This window comes from Juglans microcarpa x Juglans regia, chromosome 1D (genome assembly GCF_004785595.1).
Source record: "Juglans microcarpa x Juglans regia isolate MS1-56 chromosome 1D, Jm3101_v1.0, whole genome shotgun sequence".
NCBI classification, from domain to species: Eukaryota; Viridiplantae; Streptophyta; class Magnoliopsida; order Fagales; family Juglandaceae; genus Juglans; species Juglans microcarpa x Juglans regia.
In genome coordinates, this window is record NC_054594.1 from 10,031,965 (window position 1) to 10,050,958 (window position 18,994).

The 18,994-nt window shown below is 35.8% G+C and overlaps 3 protein-coding genes across 5 annotated transcripts; 1 reads left to right on the forward strand and 2 right to left on the reverse strand.

Moving 5' to 3' along the window:
- Positions 1-1,273: 1,273 nt before the first annotated feature.
- Positions 1,274-8,152, reverse strand: LOC121266764 (tubulin gamma-1 chain). Of its 3 annotated transcripts, none has more exons than XM_041170586.1 (12): positions 7,730-8,152; positions 6,463-6,663; positions 5,737-5,848; positions 4,953-5,353; positions 4,626-4,679; positions 4,448-4,552; positions 3,649-3,723; positions 3,495-3,539; positions 3,149-3,277; positions 2,614-2,718; positions 2,464-2,541; positions 1,274-1,492 (listed from the first exon to the last, which is right to left on the reverse strand). In XM_041170586.1, exons 1-11 carry the CDS (start codon positions 7,856-7,858, stop codon positions 2,482-2,484), a joined length of 1,416 nt encoding a protein of 471 aa, XP_041026520.1. In that variant the 5' UTR covers positions 7,859-8,152; the 3' UTR covers positions 1,274-1,492; positions 2,464-2,481. The 3 variants fall into 3 exon arrangements, with proteins under 3 accessions (XP_041026520.1, XP_041026526.1, XP_041026514.1); XM_041170592.1 differs by having other exon boundaries at positions 1,274-1,613; XM_041170580.1 differs by having other exon boundaries at positions 1,274-1,651.
- A 2,170-nt stretch (positions 8,153-10,322) lies between these two features.
- On the forward strand, positions 10,323-10,799 carry LOC121236222 (60S acidic ribosomal protein P2-like). Its single transcript, XM_041132764.1, has one exon. The coding sequence runs from the start codon at positions 10,332-10,334 to the stop codon at positions 10,797-10,799; it is 468 nt and encodes a 155-aa protein (XP_040988698.1). The 5' UTR covers positions 10,323-10,331.
- A 1,444-nt stretch (positions 10,800-12,243) lies between these two features.
- Positions 12,244-15,794, reverse strand: LOC121262573 (protein FAR1-RELATED SEQUENCE 5-like). Its single transcript, XM_041165131.1, has 8 exons — positions 14,319-15,794; positions 13,657-14,211; positions 13,483-13,560; positions 13,299-13,370; positions 13,108-13,179; positions 12,958-13,033; positions 12,712-12,781; positions 12,244-12,602 (listed from the first exon to the last, which is right to left on the reverse strand). The coding sequence occupies exons 1-8, from the start codon at positions 15,792-15,794 to the stop codon at positions 12,524-12,526; spliced, it is 2,478 nt and encodes an 825-aa protein (XP_041021065.1). The 3' UTR covers positions 12,244-12,523.
- Positions 15,795-18,994: the final 3,200 nt, after the last annotated feature.

Here is an 18,994-nt window from a genome sequence, read left to right on the forward strand (position 1 = left end):
TTAATTTACTTTGTTTTCTTCTGCATTTCGGGACGGACAGTCTGGACACCACTCTGAGGCTCTCCGCTAACGTTTGGCCGAGACATTCGGTTCCAAATGCAACGCAACTTCGGATTGAATGATTGAAGTGGGACCTCTACTTCAACGGATCAAAACGGCTAATATTCGAATCGATTTTATTCTTTCTACTGTTACTCTTGGTAAATATACCAGTCAAAATATAACACTTTTAAAAGTGATGTTCCAGATAATACAGTTAATGAATAAAATTTGTTTACTAATCAAAACAATATTAGAGATAAGAGTTATTCTATTATGTAAATCATACAATTCATATCAATTAAATGTAATATTTGAGTTGTAAAATTCATAATTTTAAATTTTTCTTTCAAATCAAATTACGTTACTAAATTATATTATACAAAATTCAAAATAAGCCCCTATTTGAATTGAAAATTCGTATCAACTCATATTATCTTATTATTACAACTTTATTAAATTTCTACACAAAATATAATAAACAATTTAACTTTTTCAGATTCTAAAATAATAATAATAATATTAAAAAATAATATTCTAAAAATATTTTATTCAATTCATCTCTGAATTTAAACGTAAATATTTAGAGATCATTTGAAAAAAGAAAATATTAGAGATAAAAAGGGTTTTACTGTATAAATTATATCAATTATATGTACCATAGTATATTAATTATATGTTATCTTATAATAATATCCTTCATTTTAAATATGATTGTGAAATATATTATGAAATTATTGAATATTTATTATTTTATTTTTTTTGTACTATTTTCATCTACAAGGTTTTAAACTTTTGTAGCTGTGGGGCCTATCTTTCCTGTCCGTACCAATTACTTGCTTTTAGTTCATCTTTTACACCAATGCATGAGGTAAATAAAAACGGTGGAATTCAAAATTCAAATTCAAAAAAGGAAAAAAAGGAAAAGGCGGAAACAACAAAAAAACACAAAGATTGGTGTCATCAAATTAACATCTTGTTTTTGTTTTTCTTTTTAAAAGGCCTTCATTTTTCTGATGTAGCACACAGTAAGTCCAATGACAACAACACAAACTCTGTATTGTGCTTGAGACATGACCATTGACCACCACAAAGCCGTCATGGTTAAGATATTGTTATCCACACACGTTATGGCAGATTAATTACATATTTTTATTAGAGTTTCAATAATGTAGTATTAATCCAATGATGGGCGCAAACCACACAACACACCATGACTAAGCACATGCTGTGGTGAAGAAACAAGTATTGCGTTTTTGCCGCCACATGGGCCGGTCGCGTTACAATACTCTTTCTATATTCTTTCTACCCAATGAAAATAAAGCATCATCTACCTAACGCCTAGAAGAAGACTTCGAGGACAGAAATCCGGTAATTTGGCATCAAGTGCATCACCTGGATTTCCTAAGATTTCAAGGTCATCGAGATTCGACCAACATAATTAGTCTGCAAACTTAAAAAATCAAAGCCTTACAAACAACCAAATGGCACACAAAGCAGGAAGAACTTTCATGTACAAGAATTCAACTTAAGAAAGTCATTCTTCACGTTCTTTTGGCACACAGCACTATAACCTGCATTAAGTAGAAGTAAAGGCCAAATCACCTTCCGACTGCAAGAAGAAGAAAAGGCTATCTAGTTAAACTAGATTTAGCGGCACGGACAACCATGGGGCAAGCTGAACGGTGCTGACACCACAGACTCAACGCCTTGACAACGGAAGTTCAGAGAGGAGCACTTCCAACATTTAAAATTTGTTCATACATCCTAGAGAAACATGTTACTCTAGGAAATGGTGTAGAGTTACAGCCTTGAAGAATATACAATTCCAGCCCCTTAAAGCAGAATGCTACCCAACATGTCTTAGTATAATATAATGTAATGGACGATAATAAAACAATAAAAATAGGTACTCTTAACACAACAAAGACCTCACACAACACAATTACAAGTGTTGCTTCATCATTTAAAAATCTTATTGCATAGAATAAGGTGGAATCGTCTTAAAGGCAAAAAGGTAATTATGATAATTATATCTGCAAGGCAACAATGTCTGTTCCAGCTTTTACTTGTTTCTATCAAATTATTGACAGTTTCCACTAGAAAGAGCATGCTAATTGAATTATTTGGATAGCTGACCATATTGAATAGAGCTTCAATATTAAACAAAAAAAAAAAAAAAATTGAATACACAATGGCAGGGTCCCAAAGAGCAAAAAACACAACCACTTGGAATGATCATGAAGAGATCTCCAATAAAGCTCATTTAAGTGGGAACTAGCAATTTCAAAAAATGCACTAGTGTATGGATTCTCTACATAGGGGTCAAACCATATATGGTTGTAGATTCAACAATGTGATTAAATGGTTTGAAAATGTACTGACAATGATGCAGAAATTTATTAGAAACTGATAATATCTTACTTGATGTGTTCAAACAGCTTACTTTGGATCCACGGTTCCAGTGGCATTGCCTTCTCCTGTTAGGACGTGGTCTGGGTCCTGCACATATATAATACACTCATCAGAAAAACACAATGAACAAAATGAGGAGTTAAGCTAGCAGGCATCTACCTCCATTCCCCATTTGATGTAATCTGGGGACTCACAGGCCTTGTATTCGTCAACTAAACTCTCGATTATGTCTCTCGATTCGTCAAATTCTGAAAGGTCATTGTCCTGTACAGATTTTAAGATTATTTTAAAATAAGACCCTAACCTAATCCCAGAACTCATCAATGCTGGCATGGACTCAAAATGGAATCTAATCCATCGTCAGTATCACTTACCAGGTATCATGGAAAAAAGTAACTGGCATATTGCTTGACTATCTCTAAAAGCAGTGCAATTTTTTTTAATAAATTCTGTCCAATCCTTCCAATTTGCAACCAATAGAACTTCTTTTTTCTTTTTGATATGTAATAATTCATCCTTTATTAATAAGCGCAAAAGGCGCAAGTCAGGTACACTGGATCTATACAAAAGAAACGCCTAGCTAGAAGAAGATAAAGATACAAGAGAATAATGTAAATTAAGAGTTTGCAATGTCCATCATCAGACGAATTAGATCTCAAATGAGATTATTATATTTATAATGATGGCAACTTACAGCGAACATTGGGAATTTCCGGTAGTTGTCAAGAAATGCTTGCTTCTTTCTCAACTTCTCATACTGACTCAAGCACTTGCTGAAAAGGTGCCGGATACTAGTATGGCTAGCTAGCATAAGTCCGCTGACCTAACAGATGCAAAACACACCAGATTTATTGACCATTTTCTCTATTATTTTTCTTTTCCCCAACTAAAAAGCACATTACTTCATAAGAAAAACAGGGAAGCCCATGTCCATAACCATTACACTAATATAATTTCAAGTTTAAGAAATTGTATGATCCTGAAAAATCTTTGAAGGAGAGAACATGAACACAAGAAGGAAAAAAAAGGAGGAATCTTACCCTATGAGCAGTTTGAACATATGGAGACTTTCTGGACAGAGCAACCTAATAAGAGAGAGAGAGAGAGAGAGAGAGAGAGACAGAGGATCCTATAATAAAGTTCAAAAGAATGGACTAAGCGTCAGAAGCAATTGCTTTTACTCAGAAAAGAGACCTGAATGCTTGCAGGGCCCCACTCAATAAAGTTAACAAGCTTTCTTTCACGTATCCTCTGCAAACTCTCATGAACCTGATCAGAGAGAAGGTGAATAATTAGACCCAGCATCAACGAAAAAATCCCCCAAAAAATTTCCATTAGAACCCTGATAGCTTAGCATTCATTTCCAAGATCACCACCAACAATTTGAAAGAATAATAATCACTTTAACAAGCAATGATTTTTAGATTAGAAAGACATGACAAGCACATGCAGTTCTCTTTGCCTTCCCCCCCCCCCCCCCCCCCCCCCCCCCCCCCCCCCCCCCCCCCCCCCAAAAAAAAAAAAAAAAGCAGTATGTGTGTGTGCATATTTATATTCTCAGCCCCTAAAAAGTAGATGTAAAAGGTTTTCCATATTGTAAAACCATGACTTTTTTTTTTTTTTTTTTTTTTTACTTTTTTCCTCTGAAATGAAATTGAAACATTGAAGAACATAATTTTTCGGCATGAACGGGTAGGATCTAAATCTAAAACAAATTTTAAAATAGGAGGAAAAGCATTAGGCTGCAGGATGTTGATGTAAGTGATCGTGGGGTGCATGAGAGTTTATTAGAAGCCCCATAAAAGTTATCTGCCCTTGTTGACACATTAAATATAATATCAATAATAAAAAATTAATTATTTATCACAAGAGGTCAGAATGAAAAGGAGTTCCAACTATATTCTGTCATAAACACAAATGCCCAGCTTCTCCATACAATTATTTGCAGAAAATATTATAATCTCAAAGATTTTCTAAGTTTCTGTTAACATACCTGAGTAGGGTCCACTTCCCCTTGTATGATATTCAATATTGATATATACTTGGCTTGACTGGCCTCTTTTGTCCGAGCATATGAGGAAACCATAATATTCTTAGTCTGTGAAAAAGATCTATATCAAAGGAATGCCAAAACCACATACGGATTAAAAACCATAAGCAAATATTCTTGCCTGAAGAAGTCTTCTCATAACATCAAGTACAGTGGTTTTACGAATCACACTAGCCTGCCAAGAAAAGATAGATTCGGATGAGACTTAGCTGAAACAATGTTCTAGAAGCATAATATGCCTGATTCAAAAGTTTGTAGCAATATAAGACATCAATTCAATCAAATAAAGAAAAAAAGAACAGGATGAAAACCAAACTAGATTGCTTGCTACCTCTATTTAATGCAGTCAAATTTTTTTTATAAAATATTCTAAGTAATCATAATTTTTTATAGAAACGCTAATAACCCATAACAATGAACAAAAAATAAATGCATATCTAAAACTTACTTGGCGCTCCACAGTGAGTGGTGTATATCCTGTCATCAGAAAATGGCATCTTGGGGTTGGAATTAAGGAGGCAAGAAGGCCAACCAAGTCATTGTTCATGTAGCCTGGATATCGCAGAGTGGTTGTGCTGGCAGACATCACAGTGGAAACCAAAGAATTTGTTTCTGCAAAGGTGGGGTTTGATAGATGAAGGCGTTCCACACAAATTCTATTCAATGCAGTGTTATCAAGGACAACAACACAATCAGCATTTAATGTTAGTCGCTTGAGCGTCAAAAGCGAGTTGTAGGGCTGGACCACCACATCACTTGTCTCCATCTGGTTAGGAAATACACTATATGTCTGAACCAGTTTTTTGCTGTAGCGATCATTAAGGGTCTCCAACAGATATGAACCCATACCTACATTGTTTAAGGTGAGCATAGTCAACAAGTGAACAGGCAAGGGAGCACTTGCAGTCATGTAGATGTCATCATGCAAATACTAAAAATGAGAAGTAAGCAAAAGATCCCCTGATATTGAGGCAAAATTCTGAGCTAATGAGCATAATGATGCTCAAGGTTGTATGTATATGTTTTATTCATCTTTACGATGCTATCAGTAATCCAAATTTTGTTCAACTTCAGTAAAAACAAAAGGCAGTTAAGTTCATTCTCAAAATTTGAAATTATGAATTAGTTTTAATCACCAATGAAACCAATGCCAATGTTAGAATTACTTTATCACTCAGTAATGCCATAAAAAGAATGTGCTATACAATGCAAAAGACAGAGAAGTAAAGAACCTGATCCTGTTCCTCCAGCAATAGAGTGGCATAAAACAAAACCCTCAAGACTATCACTACCATCCGCTTCTCTATCAATCATGTCCATTATATCCTCTTCAACACCCTTCCCCTGATCATAAATTAGAAACCATATGAAAAATATGAAAAGCAGACCATCACATGCAAGTGAAATCCGAAAATTTTTAAGCTTATAGAAGGAATTTCAGATAACAATGTTTCTTACAAACTGGTGCAAATAATGATTCTCCGAATGGTTGAAGCATGTGTGATTCAAAAGAAATTCTGACTATAAAACTCAACTTAGAAGTATGGACATGTGGAATAATAAATTCAACAAACAAAGAATTTTAGTGTAATAGAAATATTTGACTGGTCATCCAATGCCAAAAATCATAGATCTGTGTTGTTATTAGTCAGGATCTTCGTAAGATTACAAATATATTTTATCTTTGAATGCATTCCCTACTTTTGTCACTTTGACAACATCCAGAAAAGCAGCTTGTCTTTCTTCAACACCACACAAGAAATTCACTCCATTGGCATGCAGCCATCTTAGTTCTGAATTTAAAGCATAAATGTTACACAGTAAAGAATAAATTAAATTACATGCAAATACACCAACCACCTAAGAGTAAATCTTATGCACAGAGAGCCCTCAAAGCATTGGCTTAGAATCGACAAAGACCGTCATAAAACCTACTATATGGAAACAAAGCAACAAACCTGGTGATAACCACTGGCCCAATTATTTCCCGCACCTCCTCCATGATCTGAAACAAAGACATTCTCGTGATTGTAAAGATTTCTATATTCACCATTTTGGATGCCGTTAATTACCCTGGGCTCCAGGTCAATCAGCAAAGCCCGTGGGACGTAGTGCTGATCATCAGCTTGGTAGAAAAAAACATCTTTCCTGTCACCTCCCTGCAGCATCTCAAAGTCAAATTACTACAAATTATATGTCAATTATAGAAAGAATAATACCTACTGACAACCCCAACAACAAATTCAGCATTACTTTGATGATAAAAGGCCAGAAAAAATATGGAAGCTCTGGATAAAAATTGCATTAATCATCATCCAAGTAAGCCAAATTACCTCATATCTGAACCTAAAACACATACTCCGCTTATTTTTTTTTTTTTGATAAGTAAAACAATAATTTATTAAATCACCAAATGTCAAAATACAGAGAAAATGCCCTAATTATGTGGGCACATTAGAAACTAGGAAATCATGAAGGCCCATGCCATTAAAGTCTACGGCAATGGCCCAAGTACAAAGAGTCCTAAAGAAAAACAGTTTTAGCTCCTCCAGAGATCTCTCTTTATCTTCAAAAGTTCTCTCATTGCGCTCCTGCCATAGACATCACATACTCTGCTTATTTTGAACAGGAGTCTAAATAAAACTCCTCTGATATTCGTCAATTTTAATTTGTAAACAAAACACAGGAGATGTGCCCAAATACACATTAACCCATGCAAGCAAGCAATCATCCCTAATCATGTTCCAAAATGAAAAATGTACGAAAAATAAAGAAGAGAAAATCAAACTAAGCTTCTCTTTGATTACGAAACAAAACAGAATTACCATTCAGCTAACCCTGACAAACCTATTGAGCTTAATTAGGCCATTTCAATTCCATTTGCTCAATAGTTTTTGGGTGGGTCTCTCCTTCACAATAAATACATACTCATACACATAATCTCTGACTTAACACATTAATAGACAAATTATGCATAATTTGAGCGAGTTTATTAGAACTTCAGTAATTATAAGTGCCTTAAAAAAAGTAAAAATCAGGGCTCAAATAAGCCGAACAAACCTACAAGAAAAAAGTTTGGGCTACTTTTTAAAATTCAATATATTTTCTTCCTGCACAAATTTCTCAGTAGCCAGCAATTGAAATACGTTTGTAGGCGAATTCAGTAGCTATACGCATGCCCACAGATACAAACACGAGTACAGGAGGGAGGAGGAAGGCAAGGACCTGAGTAGCGAAATCTTCGAGAATGCCCTCCTTACTAATCCCGTGCTCGAGGCAGAGCTGCTTCCAGAACTCCATGCCGATCTGGTTCCCGCATTGTCCGACTTGGAGCGTGATGATCTCCCTCGGCATTTCTTCTCTTCTTTCCTCTTCCTCTTCTCGGGGAAACTAAATAGCTAGGGTTCTGAACCGGAAAGGGAAAGGGAAAAGAAGAAGAGGAAGAAGAAGATAGATGGGATTCCCTCTGCTCTTCCTTCCCTCTTGCTGTGGCGCGGGGAGATTTTTGAAAAGGGAAAGGAAATGACGGGGAAATTAGGAGGAAATATAGAGGAAAGTGACTGTCGTCATCGGAGTCTGTTTCGAGCGGCACTGTAAACGCAGTAATCTGACCCCGACAAAATCGCCCTAGCGTGTGCGCAATGCGTAGATTATGATGTGTTATAAAATGTAAACATGTAATTTGCTGGGCATAACTCGGGTAAGTAATTCATATATATTTAATTAAATTCGACTCAATTCGTTTAGTCTCGTTAATGTTATTTTATGTCCAATTCGATTCGTTAACAACTCGATTAAAGCTAGTGCATAAATAGTTATATATATACTTCTGTAAATTAAATTTAATAATATAAGTATTGTGACTATAATTAAACATATAATATGTAACTCATTACTTATGCCTAATCCTTTATGCCTATATATTGAATATAGTCCTTAATTATAAGTTAGTTAATTAAGTACTTAAGTTATTTATATAGTCAAGGACTTGATGGCTTGATGGCATACCGCTCTATTTTCTAAATGATTTCAAGATCCCCTTCCTCCAATGTATGAAAAATAATAATAATAGTTAGTACTTAGGACTTGGTAGTTTCATATACTAAGTTGGGACCATATAAAAAATATATACATGAAAATGCTATAATATTATAATTGAATATAAGGTTTATATATTAATTGTACAAGTTTCATTAAAAACGACGGCATTTTGCTTGAACGTGGGTTGGGTTAGAAACTTACAAATCCTAGTCAAAATAGTGCCCTTTTTCCTTTACAAATGACGGCGTTTTGCTTGAATGTGGGTTGGGTTAGGCGTCTTGGACTGAGCTGTTGCAGTTTTGGGCTTCTAAACCCAAAATTTCCCTCAAAACCCTGTTTTGGACTTTTTGTTTTTCCCTAAACCCTAAACTAAACCCTGTTTTTATAAAACCTAAATTTAATTTTAATGTTTGTTTTAACCATAAATTTTTTTATTTATAGTTTTTACAATTGTGAGTATTGATTATTAATAAATACTAATTCATTAGTGTCTAGTTTATGTATTATTAACTTATTACACTAGCCCTCTAAGGTTGGAAGGAATATTATGAGAAAACCATTGCTGAGTTCAACCTCCCGCTCCCAATCATTCTAAATAATTTGTCAAGGCATTTCCTTTTCGATATATATGCATGACTTGTACGTATAAGCCTTTCAATTGCTCCATTATTTCATTCCGGTGGTCTTCTATGTACCACACTCCACAACCTTCCTCCTTCAGCCATTTGACCACCAACACGAAATCTAACTCCAAATCAATATGCACCACTCCCATACTTTTAACAAAGCGAAGGCCATGTAACAAACCCATAAGCTCTGCAAAGTTGTTCGTACCTGTACCAAGTGAGACTGAGTAGGCCATGATCAGATCACCATTTGCATCCCTAAGCACTCCTCCAGCCCCTGCAGTGCCAAGATTACCTTGTGAGCTTCCATCGACATTCTTTTTGTTGGACAACTAGAAATGAAAATGCAGGAAATATTGTCCTTGTGAACTAGTCTGTTGGGATTTGGGAATGACTTTGACCCCTTTTTCTAATAAATAAATAAATAATATGAGGACGAGTAAAGTGAGATTCTGGACTAAAAGCAAGTGACGATCTTAAGGGGGAATCCACGGCTGGCGTGCTGGAACCAAGCTTGCTTTATGCTCTTTCATGTTTGTCATTTAAGGGTGATTGTGCAGATTATGAGACTGACACTTGAACTCGATCACGAGTTCATCATTTTACTATTTTAGGTCCCTAAGACCATTGGTATCGGACTCATCAAATGAGTGCCATATTTAAAATTGATAAATTGGTATTTAAAATCATTGCATTGGATTATTCAGCATATACTAAAATCTTCAACTTTGAGCTATAGTACATATAAGTTTATCTTCAAATTTAAAGACTAACTGTTCACACATTATAATTATTATTTTATTTACTTAAATTATTATTTTTTAATTTTAAACCATAATATATTTAAGTTGTGAAACAATAATTTAAGTATCAAATTAAATTATTAATTAACATAGAGTTAATGTAATTATAAAATATGAAAAAAATAAATTAAAAATATTATATTATTATTTTCACTAAACCAATAGTTAATCCAATGTGGTAGTCAGCCCTGGCCCGCTCAGTAGCCATTGAGTTCTTTCCAACTTGGGATTTGTCAATCCTACCCAAAAATGACTTCTTTCCAACTTGGGATTATTAGCGTTCTCCTAGTCCAACTCCGAAACGTCTCCAGTTCTGTGACTATATATGTAGTTAAACGGACGAGACTCCTATATATAATGCTACAAGATCCCATCTTTTCACGTATAACTTGTGTACGCCCAGTACTACTATGCTCTGATCTCGCTCTATTGCTTTTGTTTGATCTCTCGCTCTTTTCCCCGTTTTCTCTAGAAAACATGAAGGTGATTGCTGCGTATTTGCTGGCTCTTTTGGGAGGGAACACAAGCCCTTCCGCTGAAGATATCAAGAACATCCTTGGCTCGGTTGGAGCCGAAGCTGATGATGATAAGATAGAGCTTCTTCTGTCACTGGTCAAGGGCAAAGACATTACAGAACTTATTGCTACTGGGCGGGAGAAGTTGGCCGTTATGTCTTCTGCTCATGGTTTTGCAGTTGCAGCCACCGTTGCAGATGGTGGTGCTGTTGCTGCTGCTGCCGCCGCTGCGGAGCCAAAGAAAGAGCTGGAAAGGGTGGAGGAGAAAGAGGAATCTGATGAAGAAATGTGCTTCAGTCTCTTTGATTAAGGAGTGTTTGGTTCATTTGTCAGTCTATGAAACCTTGGATATTCGAGCTTGTCATTGGATCTAGTTTATACAAGCTCCAATATCCAATATCCAATATCCAATATCCAATTTCCAATTTACGGCGCCGGCATGAGAATGAATTAGTAGTTTATAGCTTATAATTTTGTAGTTTATAGCTTAGTTTTAGGCAGAAAAAAGGCTGGATCAGTACTAATTACCACTCTAATGTCATATTTGAATTTGGTCTATTATTTTATCCTAGGATTTGATTTATTATATATCTTACTTATATCTTGCCCCAAAAACGGGGAAAAAAAAAATCCAATGTGGAGTTATGACTATGGAGGTTTTTGATTCATGAAAATTATGTACTTTTTATCAAATTTTAGAGATAATTTAATAAAATCAATGTCAATGCTCTAAATCCAAATGCATGTCCAAGAGCTATCCAACCCGCAACAGTTTTTAATCATCCATGAAAGAACACTAAGGTCCTATTTACATATGGAGCTGAGTTGAAATAAGTTGAGTTTTTTTTTTTTTTTTTTTCCTGAATAACAATGAATTAAAATGGCGGTGTGAGTTTTGTAGAGTCCACTTAAGATGAACTTAGGTGTATTTACATGTTAAAATGAGTTTAAATATATTTATAAAAAGTTAAAAAAAATTGTAAATTCCACCTATAAAGAGGAGATCAACCAAACAGTATGGTACATGACACCAAAAAGGACAAAACCGACCGGCCAATTAAGTTCTGCATTTTTTTTTAGAATAACTTCAAATAGGATGGAATGTGAAGAGGAGAAAGGATCTTGTGATACATATTACATCACCATTCTAAAAAGTGAAATAATAGAACCAGCCCAAATCGCATAGAATCCCCCGTCTCTCTCTCATATAATCTCTGTACTGCACGCATCATAGATGATATATTCTTTAAATTTGATATGGCAACCCCAAGTATGTTCAGATCCGACTTCTCTAGGCCTTTCTAAACCACGACATCTATCTGCCTTCGACGCCAACTGGTTCTTGCTGTCACCGCCCACTAGTTCTTACCATCGTCGTCCACTGGTTCTTGCCATTGCAGCCTCCAATCGTTCTTATCGACGCCCCAGTTTCTGTCCACACCCTCCTCATCTTCGTCATATTTAGTCATTTTAATTTCTCGTTTTTTATTTTTTCAGCTAAGAACAACAGATATTATGCGAGAGTATTGCCATTAATTATGATTTTGTAATTTTTAGTGTGACTTGCCTTAGTTAAGAACAACATAGGCCAGTTCTATTCTTTTTGAAACGGTGATGTGTCACAAGTTCATTAGAGTGTATAAATCCTCTCTCCACACCGGATCTCCCTCTTTCTTTTTAGTAGTGATAATCGACGTTATCACGATGGTATCAATGAAATCAAATTTTGAGAACAAACATACACAATGGCTTATTTTCAGAAAATACACACTTTTTCATGCCAAGATCCATGTCTTATCTTCAGAATGACGCTAAATTCTGGACCCGAGCAACAAACATAAATAAACTTGGACCCAAGTCTCAACAAACTCAAGACATATTCCAAAGTCATTCCATGCTTATCAGCAATAGCACACACTTTTGTCACAATTATTTTCAACCCATGTTCACTTATCGTACAAAGTCCTCAACCCATGTTCTAAGAAGTAGGATGAGATTTTTCAGAATGACGCTTTTGGTTCCACTGCTCCGGGGTCAAAGCTTTCTTAATTGATAAAGCATGAATTTCTTTAATTTCTTCTTCCAGGGCATCACGAATTTCTGGGCACCACCTCCGAAAATCAGGTGGCTTTATTTGAGTAAAAGGAGGTTGAGAAACAAAACAAAAAATCAAAGGAAATTTCTGAAATTCAAAGTGCATCCTTTTGCAAGAGATAACTTACCCTCCAGATGTATCAATGACCTCCTGAAACAAGAAAATGGCAGATTGTGTATTTAGGGGGAAAAATTTACCTATTCACAAGTATCCATGTGGAATTTGAAAAGGAAATCTAAATAGAAAAAGATCATGAAAAAAAGCAAATACAAGTCTATCTGTAACCCATATGATTTTTATTAGAATCGTTATATAAACAAAAAGTGTACATTTAAGTCAATATTTGAAAACAATTCTTAGTGTCAATGCATACCATCATTAAGGTCTCTAAGCTGATTATCATGACTGCCTCCATCCGGGTCTGAGAGATGCAATCGAGAAGGTTGCATCTAAATGAACAAAACATAGTAAGAACCAACAAAAAATTAAAGCCATATTGAACACCATATCAGGTCAACACTACCTGCAATGGAGCAATAGCCAAAGGAGTACAAAAATAATCTGGAGCATGAGTCCAAACTTGACTTTGTTGATCCTGTAACCATTTAATTAAATTATTAGCTTTTTGCACGTATTTTATACATATACAAAAACGTAGTAAGAACCAACAAGATGATAAACGCATATTCTCTACCATAATCATGTCAACATTACCTGTAATGGAGGAGCAGTCGAAGAAGTACAAAAATAATTTGGCACATGAGTCCAAACTTGACTTTGTTGATCCTGTACCCATTTAATCCGAACAACGGTTTCATCATTTCGCATGTATTTTATGCATATATATATAAAAAAAAAAACAGCAATTAACAAGCACTAATGGATTTTTTAAGTGTACTTGGGTTTGAGGAGCCTCATGTTGTGGGCCACTCTCATGGTATTCATTTGCTCTATCTTCTCTTGATAATTGACTACTCTGCAGTACATGGAACGAAAAAATGCAAGATACGTAAATTAGACATATTCTCCAAAAGAACTGATTTAGTAATTAAAAAACAACACAATGAACAACCTCAGTTTCACAGCAACGCAATCTCTTTGTAGTTGATTTCCTATGATCCTTCTCAGCGGGATGCATTTTTCTCTTATTAGATGGTGGCCTTCTTTTACTTTGAACTACCAAGGGACTAAAAGCTTTACTTGTACTTGTTGTCATGCCATCCATGGATGTAGCTGGCTTATCTGTATTGCTACCACACCTTGAATTGTCTTCAAGGTACTCTATTTTCAACTGCTCTAGTTGACCGATCAATTTCACACAACTTTTCTCGGTCTTTGATGCATTCGAGGCCAGTTCATAAAAGCAATTTAGGATCCTATCATACCTTTGTCTCTCAGAGTTGCAGTTTGCCTCATAACTACTTTTGATAAAGGTGTATTTCCTCTTTATATCTTTCCTCCACCGATCCAAGATGTATTTTGATGGTAGTTTACTCTTACCTAACAAAGCCAGGACACGAAGAGCGTGTCTGCATAATATGCCCCTAAACTCAAACAACTTGCAACTGCATTTAACTTCAAGTGGATCTTCATCTAGCGCGACAATGAAGTTTGCATGTTTATATATTCATCACTCACTTTAATCTCGTCGGCAACTGCGTACGTATATTTTGCACCCTCGCATCCCAGTAGTGAGGTAGATAAATATAAAAATCCTCTAAATTCATCTTGTACTTCTTTGAATTTTGCAATTGTGTATGCTTTTTGAAATTGCTTCTCATGAGGATAGTGACTGATGCACGGAATCTCAGTGTTAAATGAATTAAAGTCGGCAACAGCTTCATTCTCTACCTTCCTTCTAAGGGCTGAATTGTACTGATCTAAAAATTGTTTCAATGTGGTCTTTGAGTTAACGTAGTTATCGAAGAATGCATTTATGCTTTCACTCCGTTGTGAAATTGACATTCCAGCCCAAAATGTCTCTTTAAGGTACATCGGCACCCAAAAACGCCTATCACTATGTAACGATCCCAGCCATGCATTTTCATGAAGATGATAGGTATCAAGCAAATTGAACCAACGTTCTTCGAACTCTTGCTCACTTGAAGAGTCATATACGCATTTTTGTAGAGTGCTCTTGATCTCCTCATATTGAGAATGTGATCCTAATTTCTCAGGAAATTTTTTCATAATGTGCGACAAGCAGAAGCGATGTCTAGAATTTGGAAACACCCTCGCAATTGCAGATTGCATTGCCTTGTTTTGATCTGTAATAATTGCATTTGGTGCTTGGTCGTTCATACACTTCAACCATGACTCAAAAAACCACTCAAAAGTTTGTGTGTCCTCACTAGATATTAATCCACACCCTAATAGGATTGACTGACCATGATGATTTACACCTACAAACGATACAAAAGGCATCTCATATGCATTTGTCAAGTATGTTGTGTCAAACGTAATTACATCCCCGAATGATTGATACACAGCTCTACTTCGGGCATCAGCCCAAAACACATTCCTTAACCTCATATCATCATCCACGTCCATCTCATAGTAAAATTCTGAATTTTTTTTATGCATTTCTCTGAAGTAATTACGAAGAGCTTCAGCACCTCCAACCCCAAGACGAAGTTGTGCATTGTCAATATAGTTTCGACACTCCTTTTCTCCAAATGGCACATTCTCGTACCCCCCAGCTTCAACAACTGGAGATTTGAAGTTCTTTCCCATACGTATTCCTGCCGCATTATTTATTTCAAGGCCCTTAGCCACACGAGCATCTACCTTCTTAAAACATCTGAAATGTCTTGCCTTTTCCGGACTACAAACATGTGTGTGTTCCAATATTACACTAGACAAGGTATATCCATCTTCATCATTTAAAATCGCATTAATCCTAGCCTTACACCCTATCCTCTCTGTTTGTCTTGGCCTGAGAAAACTGGTAGCCTGACTCTTTGGTGTGCCTTGTCGCGCACATACCAAGGTAAACCATCTAACCTTCCCATCATCTCCCTGTCTGGAATTTCTTCTACGCACCCCAAATCCCTTATGCTTAGCATACTTCATGTAGTAAGACCGAACTTCTTCTTCAGTTGAAAATGACATTCCAATCTTAGGTTCTTCAATAGTTTCATTGTTATCTTGCCCATTATCAACGCTTACCTCATCATGCTTGTTATCAGAGAGCTCTATGTCGGAATCCATAGCAAGCGCAGCCTTGGAGTTTTCTAGGAAGATCCAACCATTAAAAAAAATTGGAAATTTTAACAATTCGAAGTAAATGGGAATAGGGATTTTCAATAAATTTAGTAATTATGCATAAGTCGCATATATTAAATTGATGTCACAACCAGATTTGCATTATTGAATTTATATAACTATTTAAAGTAGCAAATTTCCACAAAAGAAGGAAAATTTCATTGGATACATATCAGAGGACCCAAAAAACAATAAGAATAGCGCAAGAAAGCCATAATAACAAGTCATGTTATCGACTCAACCACATTGAAATAATTTATGTATTGGTTGTAGTCTTTGAAGTAATTTCTGATTCAAGCTTAGGAAACGCATAAGTTAAACCTATATTCTTGATTCTAAGAACCCCATTTATTCTTTCAAGCTGCTTGTGACACAGTTCTTTGAATAATTAAAGAACATTCTCATGCCTCTCAGAAACTAGCCTTTTCTGTTTATAATAATAGCTGCATTGAGCTGTTGGGTCTAATATTGAATGAAAATAATACTTTATACTTTCAACTAGCCTCTCAGAAACTAGCCTTTTTTGGATTGGTTATATTATTTCCCCACTTATATGATTTAGTAAAATTATCACACAAACTATAATGGAAATATGTATTAAATGATAAAGGTACTCTCATTCACCACTGAAATGTTTAGTTTTGCTCTTAAGAATATCCTCATGTAACCCCTAGGGGTTGGCTCAAGTGGGAAAGACTTTGGGTTTGAGGTATGCTCCCCTCAGGTCTAACGTTCAGATCCTCTTGGGTGCAAACAATTTCTATGGGCTATCGGACGGGGATCTTCTCATTGAATTACCCGATGTGCACTTGTGGAAAACTCCTTGATCAGGGGCTGTGCACCGCCGGGATTAGTACCCAGTGCCAATAAAAAAAAATATCCTCATGTTTTTACACACATATCAATTCAAATTGATGCTATTTTCACAGAAGGTATAAATTGATACTGTAAACGCTTTTTATTTAAACCAATTAACTTTGACTCCATATAACTCTACCTCAATTTCCAAATTTAATGTTGTACGTAAAATTCGAAGTACATATAGCACTACAAATTTAAATAATATCAGCGTATAATTTAATGCCTAAACAAAAAATTACAGACACTGCGAGAAACCCAAATCTTTCTGCTGCACATATCATCATCATCTCCAAAGTTCATAACCCACAAAAATTCAAACAGAAGTCTCTTTGGTCCAACACAAGAACCCAAAAACTAGCATCAACCATGAAAGCCTACCACCAAATATTTCCCAAGCAGACTCAGGAAGCTTGAAATAAAAAGCAGAATGAAACAGACAACACATAAACAGCAACGTCGGAACTAACCAGCCGGTGGGAACGAGGAATTGCTCCTTGGACGGAATGAGAGGTTGCTGGCTAGGGTTTCAAAATTTAGTCTCCACCGCTTGATTTGGTTTGAAATGTTAGGGGACGAGGGCTTCTCACGTAGCTGCTACGGTTGAGGCGTGGGAAAGAGGTCTCACAGCTGGTGGGTTCAGGCAGCTCGGTAGCGGACGGAATCTTCATGGTGGGTTCTGGGTTTCAACCACTATTCTCTTTGCTGAATTTGGTTCGTGCGGGACAGGGAGCCGCTCTCGCATTTACTTTGGGGGGCCATTTTGTTTTTTAAAAGAAAAATGATATTGTATGCCCTGGATTTATTTATTTAATTTCATTGTTCATATATTTAATTTTTTTAATATTTTTTTATTTAATGATTAAAAAAATATTATTAATGTATTGATTTTTTACAATTTTTTTAACATTTTTAAATATGTTTAAAAAATATTTTAAACAGAATACAATTTAGACTAAGAGGACGTCCAGTAAACCTGGGCTGCATAAAAAGTTAAAAACACTACTCTTTTTGACATTAATATAGCCAAATGCAAGTGAATTGCAAAATTAGGTTAAAAGTCGTGCGTCAAACTAGCTAAAACAAAAAAGTGGAAGTTTGAAATACGTAAATGTATTGCAAAAGTCATATTAGGCGTTTTACTGTTTGGAGTTAAAAGGAATATTTTATTCAATTAAAATAATTAATTGTCCTCTGGTAGGCCCGCGTAATTTTTTGGTTCCGATCCGTATCTCACTTTCTCTCGCTTTCTCACCCTCTCTCTCTTCTCGAGTCGCGTTTGGTTCCATTTTCTGCAGGTACATTCTCTGATATGAAACTTATTTTCTCTCACTTTCTCTACCTTCCTTTCTTTCCATTTTCTCTCTCGAATCGCCATTGTCTCTCTATTTGAGTGAAGAAACTTTTTTTCTTTGTTTCTTGGAGCGTTTCTATCTCTTAAGCTACATTTGGGTGTCCAACTACTCTGAGATACTCTTGATAGTTCTTTTATACGGATGAGAAGTATTTTACATCCAAATGCTCTTCGCATACTATTCTCGTACGGCCCAGAGACTTCTCTCTCCCTCCCTCTCTCTTCGCACCCTTTGCTCTCCCTTCCTTTCTCTTCGCACGCACCATTCTCCCTCCCTCCCTCCCTCTCTCTCTCTTCGCACCCTTCTCTCTCTCCCTTTCTCTTCGCACCCTTTCGCACACATTCTTCCTCAAAAATAGTTATAGGTGGTCGACGGAGAAGTTGAGGGGAGAGGGTAGTTTGCGTGTGTGCGACGGAGAGGGAGATAGAAATGGGACCCATTTCGATTGGGTTATCGCAGGAGACGTAACGTTGCGCGTGAGGGAGATCGATGGTGGCTAGGGGAGTCGCCTGTGTGAGGGGGAGTCGTCGGTGGCGGCGGCGGTGAGAAGGGACGGCGCACGGCGGCGCCGGGCTGAGCTCAAAACCCATTTCAGGCATGGGATGAATCGGGCAAGAGGAGAGAGAGAAAATGAGGAAATAAAAAAAAATTCACTATAATATCTATCACTAATATATATAAAAAAATTCACTATAATATTTATCACTATTATATATAAAAATAAAATTATTATAATATTTATCACTATTATATATAAATTAAAAATAAAATCATTAAAATGTTTATCACTATTAAAATCACTATAATATTTATTACTATTATAAAATCACTATAATAAAATTCCTATAATATTTATTATTAAAAATAAAATCACTATAATATTTATTACTAAAAATAAAATCACTATAATATTTATGGGACCTACATCTTTTT